The 19,748-nt window shown below is 34.6% G+C and overlaps 2 protein-coding genes across 7 annotated transcripts; both read right to left on the reverse strand.

The window, feature by feature from the left end:
• Nucleotides 1-9,413: 9,413 nt before the first annotated feature.
• On the reverse strand, nucleotides 9,414-14,900 carry LOC110930350 (titin homolog). 6 transcript variants are annotated; one of them, XR_002587762.1, is made up of 17 exons: nucleotides 14,737-14,892; nucleotides 14,429-14,551; nucleotides 13,865-14,068; nucleotides 13,607-13,788; nucleotides 13,400-13,526; nucleotides 13,125-13,310; nucleotides 13,006-13,053; nucleotides 12,867-12,914; nucleotides 11,591-12,796; nucleotides 11,334-11,513; nucleotides 11,166-11,258; nucleotides 11,010-11,083; nucleotides 10,855-10,906; nucleotides 10,687-10,776; nucleotides 10,566-10,616; nucleotides 10,054-10,122; nucleotides 9,414-9,947 (listed from the first exon to the last, which is right to left on the reverse strand). XR_002587762.1 is itself a non-coding variant. In XM_022173644.2 (17 exons), the coding sequence occupies exons 2-17, from the start codon at nucleotides 14,528-14,530 to the stop codon at nucleotides 9,674-9,676; spliced, it is 2,979 nt and encodes a 992-aa protein (XP_022029336.1). In that variant the 5' UTR covers nucleotides 14,531-14,551; nucleotides 14,737-14,900; the 3' UTR covers nucleotides 9,414-9,673. The 6 variants fall into 6 exon arrangements, 5 of the variants coding, with proteins under 5 accessions (XP_022029336.1, XP_022029338.1, XP_022029339.1 ...); XM_022173644.2 differs by having other exon boundaries at nucleotides 10,566-10,609; nucleotides 14,737-14,900; XM_022173646.2 differs by having other exon boundaries at nucleotides 10,566-10,609; nucleotides 14,657-14,900.
• A 1,556-nt stretch (nucleotides 14,901-16,456) lies between these two features.
• On the reverse strand, nucleotides 16,457-19,226 carry LOC110930351. The gene is made up of 7 exons (XM_022173650.2): nucleotides 18,966-19,226; nucleotides 18,816-18,889; nucleotides 18,661-18,712; nucleotides 18,508-18,600; nucleotides 18,389-18,432; nucleotides 17,238-17,306; nucleotides 16,457-17,131 (listed from the first exon to the last, which is right to left on the reverse strand). The coding sequence occupies exons 1-7, from the start codon at nucleotides 19,146-19,148 to the stop codon at nucleotides 16,687-16,689; spliced, it is 960 nt and encodes a 319-aa protein (XP_022029342.1). The 5' UTR covers nucleotides 19,149-19,226; the 3' UTR covers nucleotides 16,457-16,686.
• Nucleotides 19,227-19,748: the final 522 nt, after the last annotated feature.

A 19,748-nucleotide genomic window follows, 5' to 3' on the forward strand; every position in this document is an offset into this window, starting at 1 on the left:
CAACAGTTGACACATCAACTGTTGTAGTGACCACAGTGGTTGGAAAACCAGTTGTTTCAATAGTTGTTAATCAGATACCAACTACTTCAATCTCTACCACTAAACCCATAAATACACCACCAACTTCTCCAAAGCACAAAAGGAGAAAGATAACAAACATTGTAGTGGAAGATGACACTTCCCCAACTCTAACATCTACACAACCACTGTCCCTTGTCACCATTCCAAACCCTGTTCCATTATCTTCAGTTCAACTCTTCAATCAAAACACTGCCATTGACCCTGCAGGAGTACAATATCCTCTAAATCTTCCAGCAGTCAGGGAGGAAATCAAATCCTTCTACTCTGAAGATGATCCTGAAAAAAGGAAACTCCCATCTGTTCAAGGTTATCCTTTGCCAAGAAATGTAGAAGAATATCTCAAAATAAAGGCCCAACATGTGACACCTGTGTCACCGCGACCATCAAACAAATACCAAGCCGATGAAATATCGTATTTCATACTTGGGATCTTGTATAAATATGTGTATCTATTGCACATATCAATTCTAGTTCAATTTCAAACCTTACATCGCTTTCTGGAGAATTATACGCAACCTGGTGCGAAAACGTACTCAGTTTAATGCGACAAATACTCCGGAACATCAACATATACTCAAAATACCTTAAATAACCTTTACATAACTTAGAAATAAGTTTTGAAGGCTTTGGTATAGCAAAAACAAGTTAATTCGCTTACAGGGACTAAACTTGACAAACTGCGAAAGTATGCCAATTTGAACTGTAACGAACATTCCGGAACATGTCCATAAGTTAAACATACCATAAATATCCTTTACATAGCTTAGAAATAGGCTTTGAGGGGTTTGGTATGCTAAAACAAACTTTTGGATCATTTAGGGGCTAAAAGTGTCAAAAAGTGCACAAGTTTGCACTTTCACGCATAACTTACGTTCTGAATACATCCGGACATCCAAAAATTTATGTAAGCATCCTAATATTATGTCTTAGTGTTTGGCATAAGAAAAATCCATTCGTCGCGTCATTTGGATCATTTTTCGCGCTTATGCGCATTCCGTCGTAATTAACGGAACATCGCGATCGTACGGCCAAACGAACCAACATCCGACACATTTTTGAGCATGTTTCATGTCCACAATGTTTAGGCATCATTTTAGGGCCTTAAAGTTGGCTTTACAGGCCTTAGAAGGGCTGAAAATGGCTTAAATACGCAACAGGGACCAAAAGTGTAAATTCTGCAAGTGGTGCAGATCAGAAGCCTCAGGCGGCCCGCGTGAGTTTTGCCTGAATGTTTAGGCGGGCCGCGTGAGACTGTCAGACAGAATAAATGTTGCATTTAATGCAGTTTGGCCTTTCGATCGATCAAGGGGCAATGCCCTTTCACCCAATCAAGAGCCAATGGGCATTTTCTGACTTACCACAACATTGCGACAAGTGTACGCACGAGATCGTGGCACAATATTCGATAAACGATCCTAACGGTTCCACTTTTTCTATAAATACCCCCCCCCTTTGTTCCAAAAACCCACACAATCTGATCTTAAGGCTCTAAGTTGGAACCATTGTTTCATACCTGAGCTATTTGATCTAGATTAGCACTCGGGGACCCTCCGTAAGTCTTCTTTCGCTCTTTTATTCGCTTTTCGAGTCCGAAAGTCAACGTTTTGTTGACTTTCTGCATTGACCAGCTTATGGTCGATGCGAAGTTCATGGAACTTCATAACGTGAGCGTGATCACGATGGTTATAGTCCGTAGTGACTATACCTACTGATTTCCACGTTATCTAGGCTCAGTGACGAGTCGTAGTTTCGGCCAAAATGCGCATTCTTGCGTATTTTGTAACCAAACTACTCGTGAGCATCAAAACCGTTTGTTTTGATGCCAAACATGTTTTCAAACTTAGTTAAGCATGTTCTAACATGCTTAGCTCGTCACTTTTAGTTTAGTGCTTATATAGGGTCGTAAGGTAAGCGATCTAAACCATCGCTTATACTTTCGAACCCGACCCATTTGGTCGATCATTAGGATCCGACCAAACACCTTAGGTGACCATAGCTATAACCTTCCGAGGTTATACCTTGTGGTCGCGATGTTAGGCGTTCCGAACGCGTTCTACGCGAACGACGCGTTAGGGTAGCATAAGCCACCTAAACGGGTCGTGATGGACCGTAAGCACTTAGGTTAAGTTTCATTTTAGTATGTAGGCTTTGTTAAACCATATTACACGAGTCTCCATACTCGTTTGGTTTACGAACCCGCGTACTATCCGATCCTTCCGATTTGGTCCGGTATATTAACATAGCTACCTATTAGGTGCCGTTTGATATCCCGTGATCTTTAGCATTATCTGGTTATTATACAAGAACTCCAAAGCAATCTCAGGTGAGTACATTGAACCCCTCTTTTACTGTTTTCTAAACTGTTTTGGGGTGAAACACATGTGCCTATCTGTTACTTTCATGCTTTCCTGTTTTCACATCATATACTTGCTATGTTCGATAGTACATATATAGTACATGATTTCATTGTGTTTATGCCATGTATGTCCATCGTGTGCATACTTAGCACAACACTTTACTTTACATTTCATGCTATGTATGCCCATTGTGTGCGCACTTAGTACATCGTCTTACATTACATGCTATGTATGCCCATTGTGTGCGTACTTAGTACATTGTTTTACATTGCATTTCTGTTGCATATGCTCATCCAGCATATGAACACATTATGCTACATTTTGAACCGTTGTGACCATTTGACTATGTGAACCGTCTAAACCCGTTTGATTATATGAACCGTTTGTAACCATTGAACCGTGTGAACTGTTGTATCCGTTGACATGATTTACATTTGACAATAGACATTTGACTATACATGAACATTTCTACCGTTGTTAAACATTTCATCTTAATGGTTTGGTTTGAGTAAGTGATTAAGTAACGAGGCGTGTGTAATATGATACAAGCATGGTGGATACGCCGCTGGTACTTCCTATATATAAGTGTTTGTATGGTATTACATATCGTAGCGTTATTTGAATCATTTCAATTTGAGACATATGACATTTTATACAAATAACACACTTTTCATGAGACATTGATTTACAAACTCATTTTACATGGTTATCCGTTTAACCATACAGTGTTCTCTTATTTATACATATCATCTGATCTTATCGTTTTTCAAATGATTTACAAGACAAAGCAAATTACAAGGTTCATGACTAAACATTTTCTCAAACATAAGTCATGAATCCCGTATTCACAAAACCAATGTATCTCACAGGCATTTTTATGCTGACGTACCTATTTTCACATGTGTTTTCAGGAGATGATGCATAGGACTTATCAAGACATACTTAGGCGGACCTGTGCCTTAGTAACTTAAAACGAGACAAGAATTAGTTAATTTATGTTATGTACACTTTGATTCTTGTTTAAACAATGTAAACATTCATGTGTGATTAATAAAACGAAACTTCAATTGCCATGGATTTGAAACAATTGATTCTGTTACAACACTCCCTGACGTTTCCGCCACGTTTTGTATGATCTACGTGGTCGGGGTGTGACACAACAAGCAGAGGATATATCTAAAAGAGATACAGAGGGAAAGTCTGACAAAGAGATTCAAAGAAATTATCAATACCTGCTCAGTAAAGTTAGAACTTTAGAGCAGTTCTCAAAAGTCTTTTGTCATAAATTATCAGAAAAAGATGATGAAAGCATGAGAAATTACTATCTTGAATACATAATAGCATACAAGAAGTACAGGGCAGAAAAGTATCAATACAAAGAATGGACCATCAGTGAACTGCAAGAGGAGACAGTCAGAATTCAAAAGATGATTCAAGACAACGTAAAGCAAACTCCTCCGGTTTGGGCCAATTACAAGAAAAATGTACCAGAAAGGACCTTGAAACTGAAAAGAATGAAAGAAGAGCTGATAACTGCTGATTATGGGTCAAGGAACCAGGTTACAAGGTGGAGAGAAGAAAACGTGTTTGCTACCTACAAAAAGTTGGAAGAGTTAAGGAAGAGAGATCCCACTGCTCCGAAAAAGCCTGATTATCCGGAAGCAGTGGTTCCAGTCAAACAACAAAAATTGCCAATCAGGAGACCCACTGCTCCACATGCTAGCATCCTTTATCAAAGAAGGAAAGAAAAGCAGATGGATAAATTAACAAAAGAAGACAAGGTTCAAGAAGATTACATCATCAAAATGGTTTTTCAGACATTTACGGAAGAAAAACAAGACTCGGCAGAATCTAAACTTTAAGTTTTTATACTCTAAACTTTAAGTATTTACTGACTGACTGACTTATTTATTTTATTTATAAGTCTATATAAATATAACTATAATCATCGTTTATATTTTTTATGCATGGTTTTCTAAGAAACCACTCGTGTTTGCACATCTAAACTTTAAGTTTGTTAGACATCTTTTATTAACTTTGTTAAATATCTTTTATATTTACTTATAGTTGTCTTTTAGCTATAATAAATAACACGTTTTGGTAAAATATCTATACACATATCTATATGTTCTATCAATATGTATTATGCATGGTTTTCTAAGAAACGACCCGTGTTTGCACACGGGTCTTACCGTTAGTACTATATAATATAAGGAACCACTTTAGGGACACTTGTCATTATATTACGCCATCTCTTATAAATAATTATTATTTTAATTTAATATATTCTAATTAATTATAGATAATCCTCCAACTAAATATTATTTGTTTAATATCTTATGGATAAATATTATTAGTTTAATTTCAGTGAGTTTTATATATTTATAAATCTTAAGTATAAAACGACTTATTTCACTCTTCCATATTTAGACCATGCACACTTTATTTTGTTATTTCACTTTACTCCATATTTAGACCATATACTCTATTTAGTTCAGTTTCTTTATAGTCTATTCGGTTAACTTTATACTCGGTATTCCATATCCACCTCCTTTTTTGTAGTGTTGTTTGTCACATTTGTAGCGTTGGTTATCGATTCATGATATGAAAACAAATTATGTTATTGATTGAAACAACTGATGATGTGAACATCTATATCTGTACTGTATAATAAAAAAAGGGTTTTTTGCATATTTCCCCTTAAAAAACTTTGAAATTGCATATATACCCGAGCAAAAAATTAAATTGCATATTTCCCCTCTATTAACTAGTAAAATTGCAAATTTACCCATTTTGATTTAATTTATTAAAATTAAATTATAGAAAGACTATTTTACCCTTCATTTTACTAACTCCTGAGCTTGATCAACCCGACCCGCTTTAAAATGAGCCTTCAATACCAGATTAAACGACTTAACACCCGGCGAAACACCTGTCTTTTTTACGAATGTTTCATAAGTCTGATGAAACTTATCATCGTGAATCTTGTTATCCAGCATCATAGAAAGCACCCAACAAAGCGATTTTCAGTCAACGTGCAGGTTTTTCTCTGCAGCATTTCGTCGAACACCTTGAGTGCATTGTCCACCATTCCAGCTTGTGAGTTTAACATGACAATTCTGAGCCAAAACCCTTCTGAAGCGAGTTGTGAGGCGGGTGAATCAGTGATTGATTTGGATAATATACATTGAACACTTGAAGACCCGAGTTGTGCAAAAGGTGCAACACTTGGAACACCTGGAACACTTGAAGATTCCACTAAATGATGTATCGGCGGCCACCGAGAAATTTTCCAAACAATATCTTATTGGGTCAGGCGGATACAGCAGGGTTTATAAAGCAAAACTTAGCCATTTTAATGTTATAGAGATTGGAGGAAACAATAAAGGTGATCTGAGGAAGAGACAAAGCACTTTAGCCATTAAACGCATTAATAAAAGAGAAGACGAGCAAGGGGCAGAAGGATTCTTTGCAGAACTTCAAACACTTGGTAAAGTTCAAAAACTGAATCATGTGGTTTTGGAACAGGACGTAGCAGGATGTTATTCATATATTGTGAGAAGCACATAAATGGAGGATTTTGCAAGTGGAAAGCTTTGCAAATGATCTTAAGTTTTGTACTTTTCAAAATAAAATTAATTAATCAAAACAATAAAATGGATTCAGAGAATTGATAAGAAGATGTATGATTCAGAGAGGATTTAGAGGTGGGTAGTTTTGTCATTTTAATAGAGAAGGGGAAATATGCAATTTTTATTTTAGCTTGGGTAAATATGCAATTAAGGGTGTTTTTAAGGGGAAATATGCAATTATTCCTAAAAAAACCAATATGTGACACGTGTCATTCATTGGAGGCGCCTATTTTTTGGGTTTTCCACCTTTCTTTTATATTTATTATTTAGTATATAAATTAGAATTTTTACTATTATTAGTATTTTTATTTTTTATCAAATATATTGATTACTTAAAATTTATATATAAGACTTTATCCAAAATTATATTTATTTAATACACTATTAATCCAAAATTATATTTATTTAATATACTATTAATCTAAAATTACATTTATTTAACTCATATAATACATAGAGTTTTTAAAAATTTAACTTTTTTATTATTTAGTATATAGATTACAATACACGAGTTTCTTAAAAATATAATATTTTTTTATTATTTAATATATAAAATTACATTTATTCAACTCATGTAATAAATGGGGTTTTTAAAGATATATTGTTTTATTATTTAGTATGTAAAATTACATTGTTTTTTCAACACGTGTAATACAAGGGGTTATAATCTAGTAAGTTTATTAAATAACAATACTATGTTATCATTAATTTAGGTTTTATCCAATTAGATTAGAAGATATAAACATTTTTTTAAGAAAAATAAAAAAGATAAGAAAAGTACCTATTTTGGTAAATATTTTTAAAATACTCAAAATGTTAAATAAGTTTGGGAAAAACTCTTTCATCTTGATAAAAAAAAATATAGTTTCCAATAAAACATGGACACGTCATGTGCCTCTGATTTTTCTTTCGTACCTTTTGCAAGTGGCCCGGCCCACATAATGTCAACCCCTTGCAAGATGAAAAGCCCAATATTGAAAATAATTCCGACAGACTATAACAGATGTGATCGATCACAGAGGACTTGAAGTCATGACTTGATTGAACAATGAATTAATAGACGTTTCTCCATGTATTTAACTTTATTTGGGTTTAATCGTGCACTAAACTACTAAAGATCAGAAATTGCTAAAGAAACAATATCTTTTTGTAGTTAACAAAAATAAAGAAATAACTAGTATATTCAACGAGATGAATGTGTGGTTACAATGTATCCTTTGTAGGCTGTGCAACGGTTCAGAACTGGACCGAACCGAATTGAATTGGAACCGAACCGGAACCGTTAATTGCTAAATTTAAGAACCGGAACCGAACCGTATTATAACGGTTCTGGTTCGATTCCGAACCGGTTAAATGGTTTTCGTGTAAACGGTTCTCGCTGGAACCGGTTGACAATTAAATCGTAAAATTAACAATTCAATAAAAACAAGTCAAACCATTTAAAACATTAACTAAGAGTTGCAACATTCAAAGTTCAAACCAACCAAAATAAAAGTAGCAAAGAAACAATAAAAAATTTCAAGTCATAAAACAAACTCTAAATAAAACTATTACAACCATCGTGTTAACAATTAAAACAAACATCTTCAAACTTCATTCGATCTTCATCCTCTCAATTTTCTCATAAACATCTAAATGAAACCAAGTGTTAGCAATTAAAAAATATAAACGAATAATGCATCTACTGTATTTGGTTCACATGAATAGATTGATCAGTAATGCAACTACTGTATTTACCAAGCGATACACTATTTATATACACATTTACAATTTGATCTACATTGATTTGATAATTTTTGTTCAATTTTATTTTCACATACAGAAAACTATATGTATCAGAAAGCAAACATCTAGAAAGAAAATATATGCAATCATAAAAAAAGTTCATGTAGAATAGTGTACCTGTATTTGCAGGGTGTTGATGGAGATGAACTAGTATGATAGCAATTAGGGTTAGGGTTGAGAGATGGAGAAGAATTAGAAGATGAAAGATGAGATTGTGGAATGAATATAAGAGTAGGGAATAAAAAATTAGGATGCTCCTATGATGTTGAAAAGCCAATTAATAAAATAGGGTTTTAAATATTTATAATCCCAACTGGTTATAGCGGTTCTTTAACCGGAACCGTGGTTTTAAACGGAACCAAACTGGGAACCGTTTTTACCCAAATTTAAGAACTGGAACCGGACCCTATATACAAAAATACGGTTTGGATCTAGCGGTTCCGGTTCGGTTCCCCGGTTCTAGTGGTTCTGAACAGTATACTGCTCAGCCCTAATCCTTTGCTAAAAGCTCAAATCAAGCCGATCTTAGATGAGCTTAAGCCTAAAAATCAGTTTGTTTTATAAACAAGTCCAAGCCCTGAACTTCACTAATCGAGCTCGAGCTGGTTTGCAAGTCTAAACAATCCTATTATTTAAATGATTCTTATTTTATATATTTATATAATAGTTCTTATGTATAAGATTATGATAAAAAAATACCTAAATAATATATTTTTTAGTATATAAAAATATAACTAAAATATATATAAAAAATCTTTATAAATGTATGTAAGTTGACTTATAACTACAGTAGAAACTCGATAAATTAATACTCGATTATTTAATAAACTCTCTAAGATAACATTTTTTGCCGGTCCCGACTCGGGGATAGGGTGCTAAATTAATAATTCGCTAAAATTATAAGATAATACATTTTTGATAATTTCTTTAGACCCCATATAAAATATAAATTAATAATTCCTTATATATAGCATATTACATGAATGATTTATGAAGGTTTCTTGAAATGACTCAATTGTCTTTTGTTTTTTGTTGAAATCAATTTCCCCTTGAATCCCGTCTCTAATTTTCCTTAGCATGGTAAGAACTTCTGGTGTTGTTTTCTCATAGCTCAACAAGAAATTGTTCAATGTGATTGCCGCTTTAATAGCTTTGTTTCGCGAAGGGGGCTCCATTGTAGAACTTTCATCATCTTCTTCATCGATATCATCTTTATTCATTCCAATAACACTTTCAATAAGAAGCATAATAAGGTGAGAGATTGAAGGTTTCTTTCAAATTGGGCCGTTTATTTGATATACATGCATTGTATACAATAATTAAATAGAAGCTTGAAAGGTGTTTGTAAAAAACTGTAACTAATAAACGAGTTGCTTAAAATACAACAATGAACTTTAGAAATAAAGCTTAAAACGAGTCAAACTTGAGCTTTTACAATAGAGCTCGAAACAAGCCGAACCCGAGCTCGAGACCAGTCGAGCTTGGGTTTAGCTCATTTACACCCATGGTTTCTTGCATGCTTTTGACCAGCATATAACTACCAAAAAAACACCCACAATTTGCAATACCACAATAATTAATGCAAGTCTAAAACCCAATCACCAGTGACAAGGTTCTAAAACAAAGGTCACCAAGGAACAATGTCAAATCCTCACAGGCAACAAATTATCTAACTCATTTATAACAAAGGCTAACTACCAATCATAATCATAACAATTTCATCTACCAGACAGTAGCATGAAAATCACTAACTTTAACCCTAAACACTACTGTCAACAACTGCTTAATCTGACAAACCCCGAGAGATAAATACCTTCTCTACGTCCTCTTCTTTCGTTTATTTGATCCGCTCTTTGTGTTCTCAGTTGACTTCACATCCTCTGGTTCTTTTGCATTAGATTTAGCCGTATTGGATTTGCTGCTACTTGGAGGGGTTTTACCTTTTGACTTGTTGACCGACTTCGTCTTGCTACTGGTTTTTAGTGTCTCTTCATCTTCCTTATCACTGAGCTTGCCACTCGTTTTTTGAGCGGCTTTATTATCTTTTGAAGTCGAGCCTTTTGACTTGCCAGACGAAGAGACACTGCCAGCCCTGTGTTTCATTTATTTATATTAATCAAATTTGCTAATGTAGGTTATAATTATACAGTTATACCATATATATAATTACTATAGAGATAAGAGAGAAAAAAACATACTTCTTGGCGGAATCTTTGATCTTTTCTTGAGACGCAGCAGGATCCGTCTTTGATTTTTTCTTCTTGTTCCTGGAGCATAACAGTTGTAATCAAAAACTAAAATTTTGCTTACCACCCGAACCGAAAGAAGCACTTTGAAACTAAATATCCTGTAGCATAATGTATCGTATCTAATTATCTAATTCTAGTTGTTCAATATCACATGATCAGGTTTTGAAATTCTATGTTCTAAAACACATTAAATTATTTAATTTATACTCTCTATAGGCCTATATATCTACATATTCACATATATTGCTATACTAATAAATTTTTAAAACATGATCTTACCTTCTCTCAGCATATATATCTACATATTCCTGTATATTGCACTGCTATTACAGTAGTTCTACTATATCCAGATATACAATAAACGTATAGGTACAAAACTATGTGCGAACAATAATAATCACAGCTTATATAAAAATATAAAATAATGAATAAAAAACAAAATACCAAAAAGGAACACATACATTTCAGGGGAACCTTCGTCACTTTGAACCTCGGTGTTTGGCTCCTGTCAACTGAACCACATAAGCACAAACAAGAGTGTATTATAGAGTGAGCAATACAGACCAATCAACAAGTTCTAACCTCATCATTCCGCACAGTAAATTCCTTAATAATTTCCCATTTTTGTGTTCTCATATTCAACTTCTCTTCATCTCCATCCACATATGAGACCTGTATAACTTGTTAGAAATTTCTAAAAGAATAGGTATAACAAAAGATGATTTGAAATATAACACAGAGTTTAACGACCTTATGCTTCTTTTTAGCAGGAAAAAATTCAGTAACAACACCTTCATAATACCTACAAGCAACACAACATAAATGTCAGCATGCAGTATGAAATAATATGAAGTTCCAATCAGATGATGAAATCTTGAAATTAAGTCATTTACGGAAGCACTTACATTTTATCTTCGGGCCACCAAACTTTGACTTTTTTACCAATCAGGCTTTCATCATACTTTATAGTATTAGATACCTGCGAAAATATTAATTTCATGTTCCAACATTTCGAAAATGATTTAACACAGTATTCTATGCGAAAATTCATAAATATTTACTTCATCTTTGCTTGTGGAACGCTTCCGTTTTGCACTAGTCACAGGGGTTTCTGTCGTTGATTTCGGTGCAGACTTCGGAGAAACATCCATCTCCTTCACGACATAAAAAGACAGCTTTTTTAGATTATTTTCAAAAAGAAATCAAAAGAAAAGTTTAGAGCTACTGACATCATCTCCTGACAATGATTTCCCTCGTTTTTTTCCATCATCTTTCTTCTTTGAACTACTTTTAGCAGACGGTTTAAGTGGTTTGTCGTCTGAATCCTGTTCCTCCTCTTCCTCAACCGCTATCTTGCATTTGTCACGCGTAGCGGATTTTGTCATAGACTTCGGAGAAATATCCATCTCCTGCATAATATAAAAAAAAAACAACTTTTTAGATCATTTTCGAAAAGAAATTGAAATAAAAGTTTGGAGTTACTGACATCATCTCCTGACACTGATTTTGCTTGATCTTTTTCCGCAACATTTTTACCATTTCCACGTTTATTTCCGTCATCTTTCTTCTTCGAAGTACTTTTTTTAGCGGACAGTTTAAGTGGCTTGTTGTCTGAATCTGAATCACTTTCGTCCCCTTTTACATCCACATCTTTAGCACTCGGTTTGGGCTTTTTTGCATCTGATTGCCCAACATCCGATTTCTTACCAGACTGCTTTGACTTTTTACCTGATTGTTTTGTTGACTTGGACTTGGACTTTGACTCTGACTTTTTCAGAGGTTTTGCATCTGAATCACTACTAGCTTCACCGTCTTCAGACTTGTTCACAGTATCCGTGCGTTTAACCTCTTTTGCAGTTGCGGTTTTCTTACCTGCTTGCTTCTGAGCTTCAGGTGTTTTCTTCACATGGGTCTCATCAGGAGTGGGCCCGCTTTTAGATGGAGAAGCAGCTTCGACTTCTTGTAGGACCACTTTCGTTTTAGACCGATCAGAGCTCTCATCAGGAGGGGGCCCGCTTTGAGATGGAGAAGAAACATTTGCAGTTGCAGCAGGCGTACTTTCTACCGCTTTTGGTGAAACTTCTTGAACAGTGTCTTTATCCTTTTCAGTTTCAGGTGGAATAGCTGCTTTGTTTTCAGATTCTTTAACATCGTTATCTTTTTCCTTTTGATCTTCCGATTCTTTAACATCGTTATCTTTTTCATTTTCCGACTCTTTAACATCGTTATCTTTTTCATTTTCCGACTCTTTAACATCGTTATCTTTTTCCTCTTCCGCCTCTTTAACATCACTATCTTTTTCATTTTCCGATTCTTTAACATCGTTATCCTTTTCTGTTTCTGGTTCTTTAACATCGTTCTCTTTTTCATTTTCTAATTCTTTAGCATCGTTATCTTTTTCAATTTCCTTATCACCTTCAACATGAGAACAATCAGCTTCCGTTTCACTTTTATCGGCAATCTTTTCTGTTTGTGGTTTTTCTTTCACCAACTTGTCAGCATCAGAATCGTCAGTGTCTTCTTTATTAATCGACTCTTGAGTTTTTTCTTCCTCTAGTTTCTTTGACTCTTGGTCAACTGATGCTTCTTCCTTAACCGTCTCATTTACTCCGTTACTCATAACTGATTTTGGAGATTTATTCTCCACTGTAGGGTCTACCTCTTCTTTAGGACACGTCTCGGATTTTACCACCTAATTCACAATTATTTTAGAACTTATTAATAAACGTTATAAAAATTATTTAAAATACCAAATAACATACCTGGTCCACATGATCTGATGACGCTGTTGTAAGCTTGCTCTCATCAGCCTATAACAAAATTATAATAATATATAAGAATTCATAAAACGGAAGTAAACAAAAAGAAAATAAAAATACAAAAAATAGATAGATAGCATGCCTGCTGCACCTCATCTACGGATCCCTTTTCCAATTTGCACACATTAGCCTGAAATAAAAAGAGACCACATAAATACTATAAGAAGACCACCACTTTGTTAAACGATATAGAAATCATACCGGTTCATCATCATCCTTATTTTCGATATTAGCAATTGCGCCGTCACATACTGCAGCCACAACTTTATGGTACATATCTAATGATTCACCAAGAGATGTCAAAGCTGGCATCATGTACGGCTTTAGCTTCTCTGCAGATTTTAAAAGTACGCCTTTCGCTAACTTATGAGCTACCGGTAGAACACCCTACGTAAAAAATAAATCAACTCGTAAGAAATTTTTATGCAAATAAGAAAGAAAATCTATGTTTTATAAAGATTATATAAGCGTTGTACCACACGATCTTTTTTAACGCAAGCCAGCAGTGGTTTGAGCATCTCAACTGAAATTTCCTCGCTTTCATCTATAACCAACTCCATTATATTTTCCATTGATGAATACACGGAGTCCATATGAAAGTCCCTGAAATAAAATAAAAAATACATATATTAATCAAAGGCAAAGTACCCTTCAAGAGTTATAAGTCCAGAACTATAGCACACCTTACTGCTTTTAGAAAATGGTCAAACATTCTCACGATTAGCTCGTCACATTCAAGATCAAGCATGATGACACATGATCTGACTTTGGAAACAGTTTCAAGAATCGAGGCCCGCTTGTTGTAAGAACGGCTGGAGCGGTCGGATAAATCCTCAAAAGAAGATACGATTAACTCAAAGACATCCTGTGCATAAAAAAAGAGGTTTAGAATACATATGCTATAGAATTATAGGAAGTGCGGTGCATTTTTTATGGCGTACCCTCATTTGGTCATCAGTGTAGGGTGCATCAGGAGCTGTAATTCTTGTTATTTCACTGATGCAGGAAGCGACCGCTACTTTCACGTCGATATCTGAATGTTTTGATAGACTATCTTTGATCAACGCATTCATTGATGGCCTCAGTGCAGTTAGCATCGACCATTTCGGCGACTGGTCAACCTTCAATAGAAGCTTCTCCACTTTCTGAATAGCACAGACAAAAGAAACAACCAAATGCTAGCATCAAACTTTCATTCAGAAATCTAGCAAACAACATCTTACCACCCTTCGATGAATTCAATCGGTCAAAAAAGTCAACAGGAGAAATTCTATGATGATTACAATTAACAAGCTAACATAAATCTATAAATCTCAAACATTACATGTCGCCCCGAGCGATTCAAACATTGCCCGTAATTTCACAAAGCTTTCCACATGTCAATCCATTTGTAAACTTAAAAACTAACAAAAGTTGGTTTACTTAAGATTCAAATATCCAAATTTCAAGCATCAAAAAACTAAACTATTTTAACACAATCAAAACTCAAAACAGTAAGAGCTTACATCAAGAACATGAAGGAGTTCCTCAACCGAATCATGCGGATGCGATAACTGTTTCCCTATCTCCTTAAGCTGTCGCTCCAGCTCAGCATCTGCAGACGCCATAACCTCGCACTGTTCGAAACCCTAGCAAAAAACCACAGTCAAACAAACAAAAAAAATACACAAAACACATAAAAAAGCGTCTAATTTTAAAGAAATCTTGTAAATAAACCCTAGAAATCTACTTACAAAGAACAGAGTGCTTGTCGTGTTATTCTAGAGAGAGAAAATAGGAAAAAGCATATGGAAGAGAGAGAGAAAGAAGATACCAAAAGGTTGAATGGCGTGTATAGTCCGATATGTATAGGTCTTGTGATAGATACAGGTGTAGGGCAGATAGATACAGAGCTAGGGCTTGGTGTGTGTGAAATTTGAAGAGGAGGGGTTGGGAGGGATTGAGAAAATTGAGGAAATCTCAAGGGAACATCAACAAATTCTAAAAAGTTGGATGCTCCTATTTTTATGGTTTAGCTTCTTTTAGCTAATTTTGACAGACCCGACATTCTTATGTCCTTATTTGCAATTTTGCAATAGTTTTGAGTTTTGACCATTTACCGGTGAAAAGTTTTTGAAATATGGATATCGATTCGATTTATTTAAAAAAAATTAGTTTTGTTAAATAATATTCTTTATTTATTAGAATCATGATTTTCCAAGTATAATTGATCTTAATCAAAAAAAATAAAAAAAATCATTATAACTTGTTGCTCTACTCTTAATTGGTCACCTTTAGTAAAAACAAAAATATATACAATCTTAAACAAGCGAATGAGCAATAAAAAAAAGTTTGACATTGATTACTTATTTAACGTAGCTTAACTAAATATAAGATATAAAAGTTTTGCATTGTTTAACTATATACTTATAAATGAACTTTGTTTTCACTTGTAAATACGATGGATGGAAAATTTACTAACACCTTTTCTGATTTAAATTATATTAAGACGTTTAGCAGGAAGTTAAAAAAAGCACATAAATAATACAATTAGAAATTGAAATCACACTAAATATGTCATTCGAATTTCGAAATGTTGCATTTTTGCCCTATGCTTGAGCCATACGAATGTATTGTCTTTTACGTCTCCAAAATCTTCTCCCAATTTTGAGATATTCCATTAAGATGTTCATCGTTTCATGCCTTCTAGATAAACCATAAGACACCATATATACCAACTTCTTGAGAGGTACCAAGTACAAATTGGTTGATTGCACCTCAAACATTTCTTAAAACAAAACAACTTGAACCGCAGGAGCTTGCACCATTGATTTATCCTTGGCCAAACCGTGATGGTTGAGCTGCAACAGACCAATAGGTGGTCCACGATATCCTACAAACACTCACAATTACATAAGCCACGTCTACTACAGTCTACAACACTCCCTTTAGCCAGTTCTACCCTCAATGGGATTTCATTTTGCACCACTCGCGAAAAAATAATCATTTTGAGTACTCAATTGACCACTTCATTTTACAATTTTCTTCAAGTCTCAGTTTGTCTTCAATCTCCTTCTTAAGTTTCCTACCATTAAAAAAAATAAATAAATAAATAAATAAATCATGCTCCACCCCGCCCCCACATTCATTTATCATTAAAGAATATTTCTATTTCATCCATTTACAAATTAAACTATTAACCATTTTGCCATAGCTCTGAAGACTCTCTGGACTATCTGGCTGAACCGCAACAATCGGGTTTTTAACAATAACTTCAGGTCTGCAAGCGTGGCGGTCAAAGACATCAAGGACGGCACCCATTGGTGGATGATAAAGAGAATGAGATTTGCGAGACCTGGTTTGGAAGACTGGAGCAGTTTTGAAGGATTAGATTTTGGCTAGCCAGTTTCTATGGTACATGTTCTGTATGTTTTGGGTGTTAGGCTTTTATGCCTGTAATTTCTATTTTGGCCCTCTTCCATTCTTGCTAAGGGGCTGTTGTATTTGGTTCGGTTTTAATAAAGTTTTCTCTTGGCTGGCCAAAAAATTAAATAAGTTCAAATGCCGACATCAAATTCCTTAACAAATGAGCAACGTACATGGAACATTCATGATAGCATTAGCAGCATATGACTCTTAGAACATACAACACCATAAAATAGCCGGTAATGTTTCCATGTAGCACCTAAAGCGCATAACTACGAGGTTGTCATCAAGTAAGCTGAACATTCTAAATCATATATGTACGAACTATAACCAGTCTTCGATGCTAAAGCTAATTATGTTAAGCATGATCACCTCTCGTTGTGATTTCCTTCTGAAGTTCCTCAAAATACAGTCGCTGCATTTTTGGCATGACACTCGTATCCATCCTCATAATTAGTATATCCGATTCCTTTTTCAGAAGTTTCATTTTCTCAGCCTCTAACTTCAGTCTTTCGTCCTCTTGTCGGATTTTACTTTGCGCTTTATCTACTTTAAACCTCAACTTCTTTGCCTCCAACCTCAGCCTTCTATCTTCAAGACATAATTTTCTCCCATCTTTCTCTTTGTCATACTCCATCTTCTCAGCCTTGGTGGGACCACTGGTATTGAACTCGCTGCTACTTGGAGGGGTTTTGCCCTTTGACTTGTTGACTTTCTTCGTCTTGCTACTAGTTTTTAGTGTTGACTGATTATCTTTTGGAGTTGAGCCTTTTGACCCGCCAGATGAAGAGACATCGGCGACCCTGTTTTTCATTTATTTATATTAACTAAATCTGATAATGTAGGTTATACTTATACCATATATAATGATTCTAGAAATACGGGGAGCGAGGGAGAGAGAGAACAAACTTCTTGGCTGAATCTTTGATCTTTTCTTGAGACACAGCAGGATCTGTTTTTGATTTTTTCTTCTTGTGTCTGGAGCATAACAGTCATAATCAAAAACACATCTTTGGGCAACATATATATCATATCATATGCAACAAAACTGATTATATAAGGGAAAAACTAGAGTTACTTGTATACCACTCCTTTTTAGTCTTGTTAAAACACTACTCTCACTAGATATATTTAAATTTGCTAACCACCTGAACCGAAAGAAGAACTTTGAAACACGATATCCCATAGCATGTTTTATTGTATCTAGAGTAAATTACGTATTACGTCCTTTATATTTGGGGTGACTTGTAAGTCATGTCTTAACTTCAATAAGCACATTGACCATCCCTAAAGTTCATATCTTGTAGCTTTTTCGACCTTTGGTCCAACGGACGTTAGATTTGCCTGTTAAATCCAATGCACATGAGGGTGTTTTGCTCATTTTAATTTTTAGGGACTATTTTTGTAATTAACTTAAACAACCCCCCCCCTCTCCCTCTCTCTCTCTCACTCTCTCTCTCACTCTCTCTATATATATATAGGGAAAGGGTAAAATGAGAACCAACTTGAGTTGTGAGAACTAGACCTTCCAAAAGGTTTTTCAAAAAAAAAAAATCAATTGTTCCAGCAAAAAAAATAAAAAAATATCGCATGCAAAAATTCACATTGCTGTAAACAACATTTACATCAGGCGTAACTATCGACTCCACAATTTTTTTTTGTTTTTTTTACAGACGTGTTTATAACATTTTCATCTACGTTTGTGCAAAAAATGGTCGCCCAACTCGCGCAGGAATTAGGAGTTCTCATGGTTCTCACAACTCGTGGTTGTTCTTAATTGAACCGAATCCTATATATATCTATATGTATGTATATATCCACATATTCCTGTATACTGCACTGCTACAATATCAAAATTTCTAAAACAAGATCTTAACTTCTCTCTGCATAAATATCTACATATTCCTGGATAGTGGATATTGCACTGATATTACAACAGTATTACTATATCTAAGTATACAATAAACGCAACGTATTGATACAAAAATATGCACGAACAATATCAAATTGAAGCAAGACAATAATGACAGGTAAATAAAATACGAAAAAGGAACACATACATATCAGGGAAACCTTCTTCACTATGAACCTCAGTGTTTGGCTCCTGTCAACTGAACCACATCAGCACAAACAAGACTATATTACAGAGAGCATTAAACACCAACCAACAAGTTCTAACCTCGTCGTCATTCCGCACACAAAACTCCTTCAAAATTCCCCACTTTTCTGTTCTCAGATCCAATGTCTCTTCATCTCCATCCACATATGAGACCTGTATAACTCAATAGGTATAACAAAAGATGATTTGAGATATAACAAAGAGTTTAACGACCTTATGCTTCTTTTGAGCATGATAAAATTCAGCAACAACACCTTCATAATACCTACAAGCAACACAACATTTTTATGTTAATCTACACAGATAATATGAAGTTTTACTTACAAAAGCAAAATTGTAAAACTTATTATCTTATGTAAAGCACTTACATTTGATCTAAATCCCACCAGACTTTGATTTTTGTACCAACCAGGCTTTCATCATATTTCATAGTATCAGATACCTAAGAAGAAAAAAACATTTCATGTTTCAACATTTAGAAATTGATCCAAAAGGCTATAATTTAAGAATATATATACTTTATTATTATATTTGGGTTTGGAAAGCTTCCATTTTGCACTAGTGACGGGGATATCTGTTAAATTTGCCTCCGTTGTAGCTGAATTTGGTGCAGAAACATCCATGTTATGAAGAACAGGGAGGAGTTGATCGACGTAATCCTCTAGCTTAACATCTGCAGACGCCATCTTCGACGACCTCATTCTCCAAACCCTAGAAATTTGTATATAGTTAACAGGTGATAGACACGTATTACCACTACACGGGTGATTGTATAATAAAAATGACCAAATGATCATTATGATGACATTCTCGTAAAACTGATTTGGTGTTATCTAATTGCATTAGCTAGTATTAACTAATAACTACTATTAAGCATCCCGCATTGCGGCGGGCGAGCACCAATTCCACACTGCTGCCAGCGACCATCGATACTGAAGTTGCGGCCTGTTTATGCGAATAAATTAAACCGAAACGTAAAACATAGAATAAAATAACTAAGTTGATCTAGGACTCGCGTGTTACGATAAACTCGCGTCTATTTTTTCCTGTTTGACAGGTTTATCGTAATCTATATATAATATATATCATTACCACTATACAAACAATGATGCATACATTACAACAACCATTGCATCAATATGTTGCAAATTATATTTATACAAGATTTTGGCTAGATTAATTAGATTATTATAAATAATAATAATTTACAAATAAAACAATACAACTTTGAATGGATCAAAGTGATTGAATATGGTAAGATAGTGAAACCATTATTTGATTAGGGTACAACCATTTAAGCA

The sequence above is a fragment of the Helianthus annuus genome, chromosome 3 (genome assembly GCF_002127325.2).
Source record: "Helianthus annuus cultivar XRQ/B chromosome 3, HanXRQr2.0-SUNRISE, whole genome shotgun sequence".
Taxonomy (NCBI): domain Eukaryota; kingdom Viridiplantae; phylum Streptophyta; class Magnoliopsida; order Asterales; family Asteraceae; genus Helianthus; species Helianthus annuus.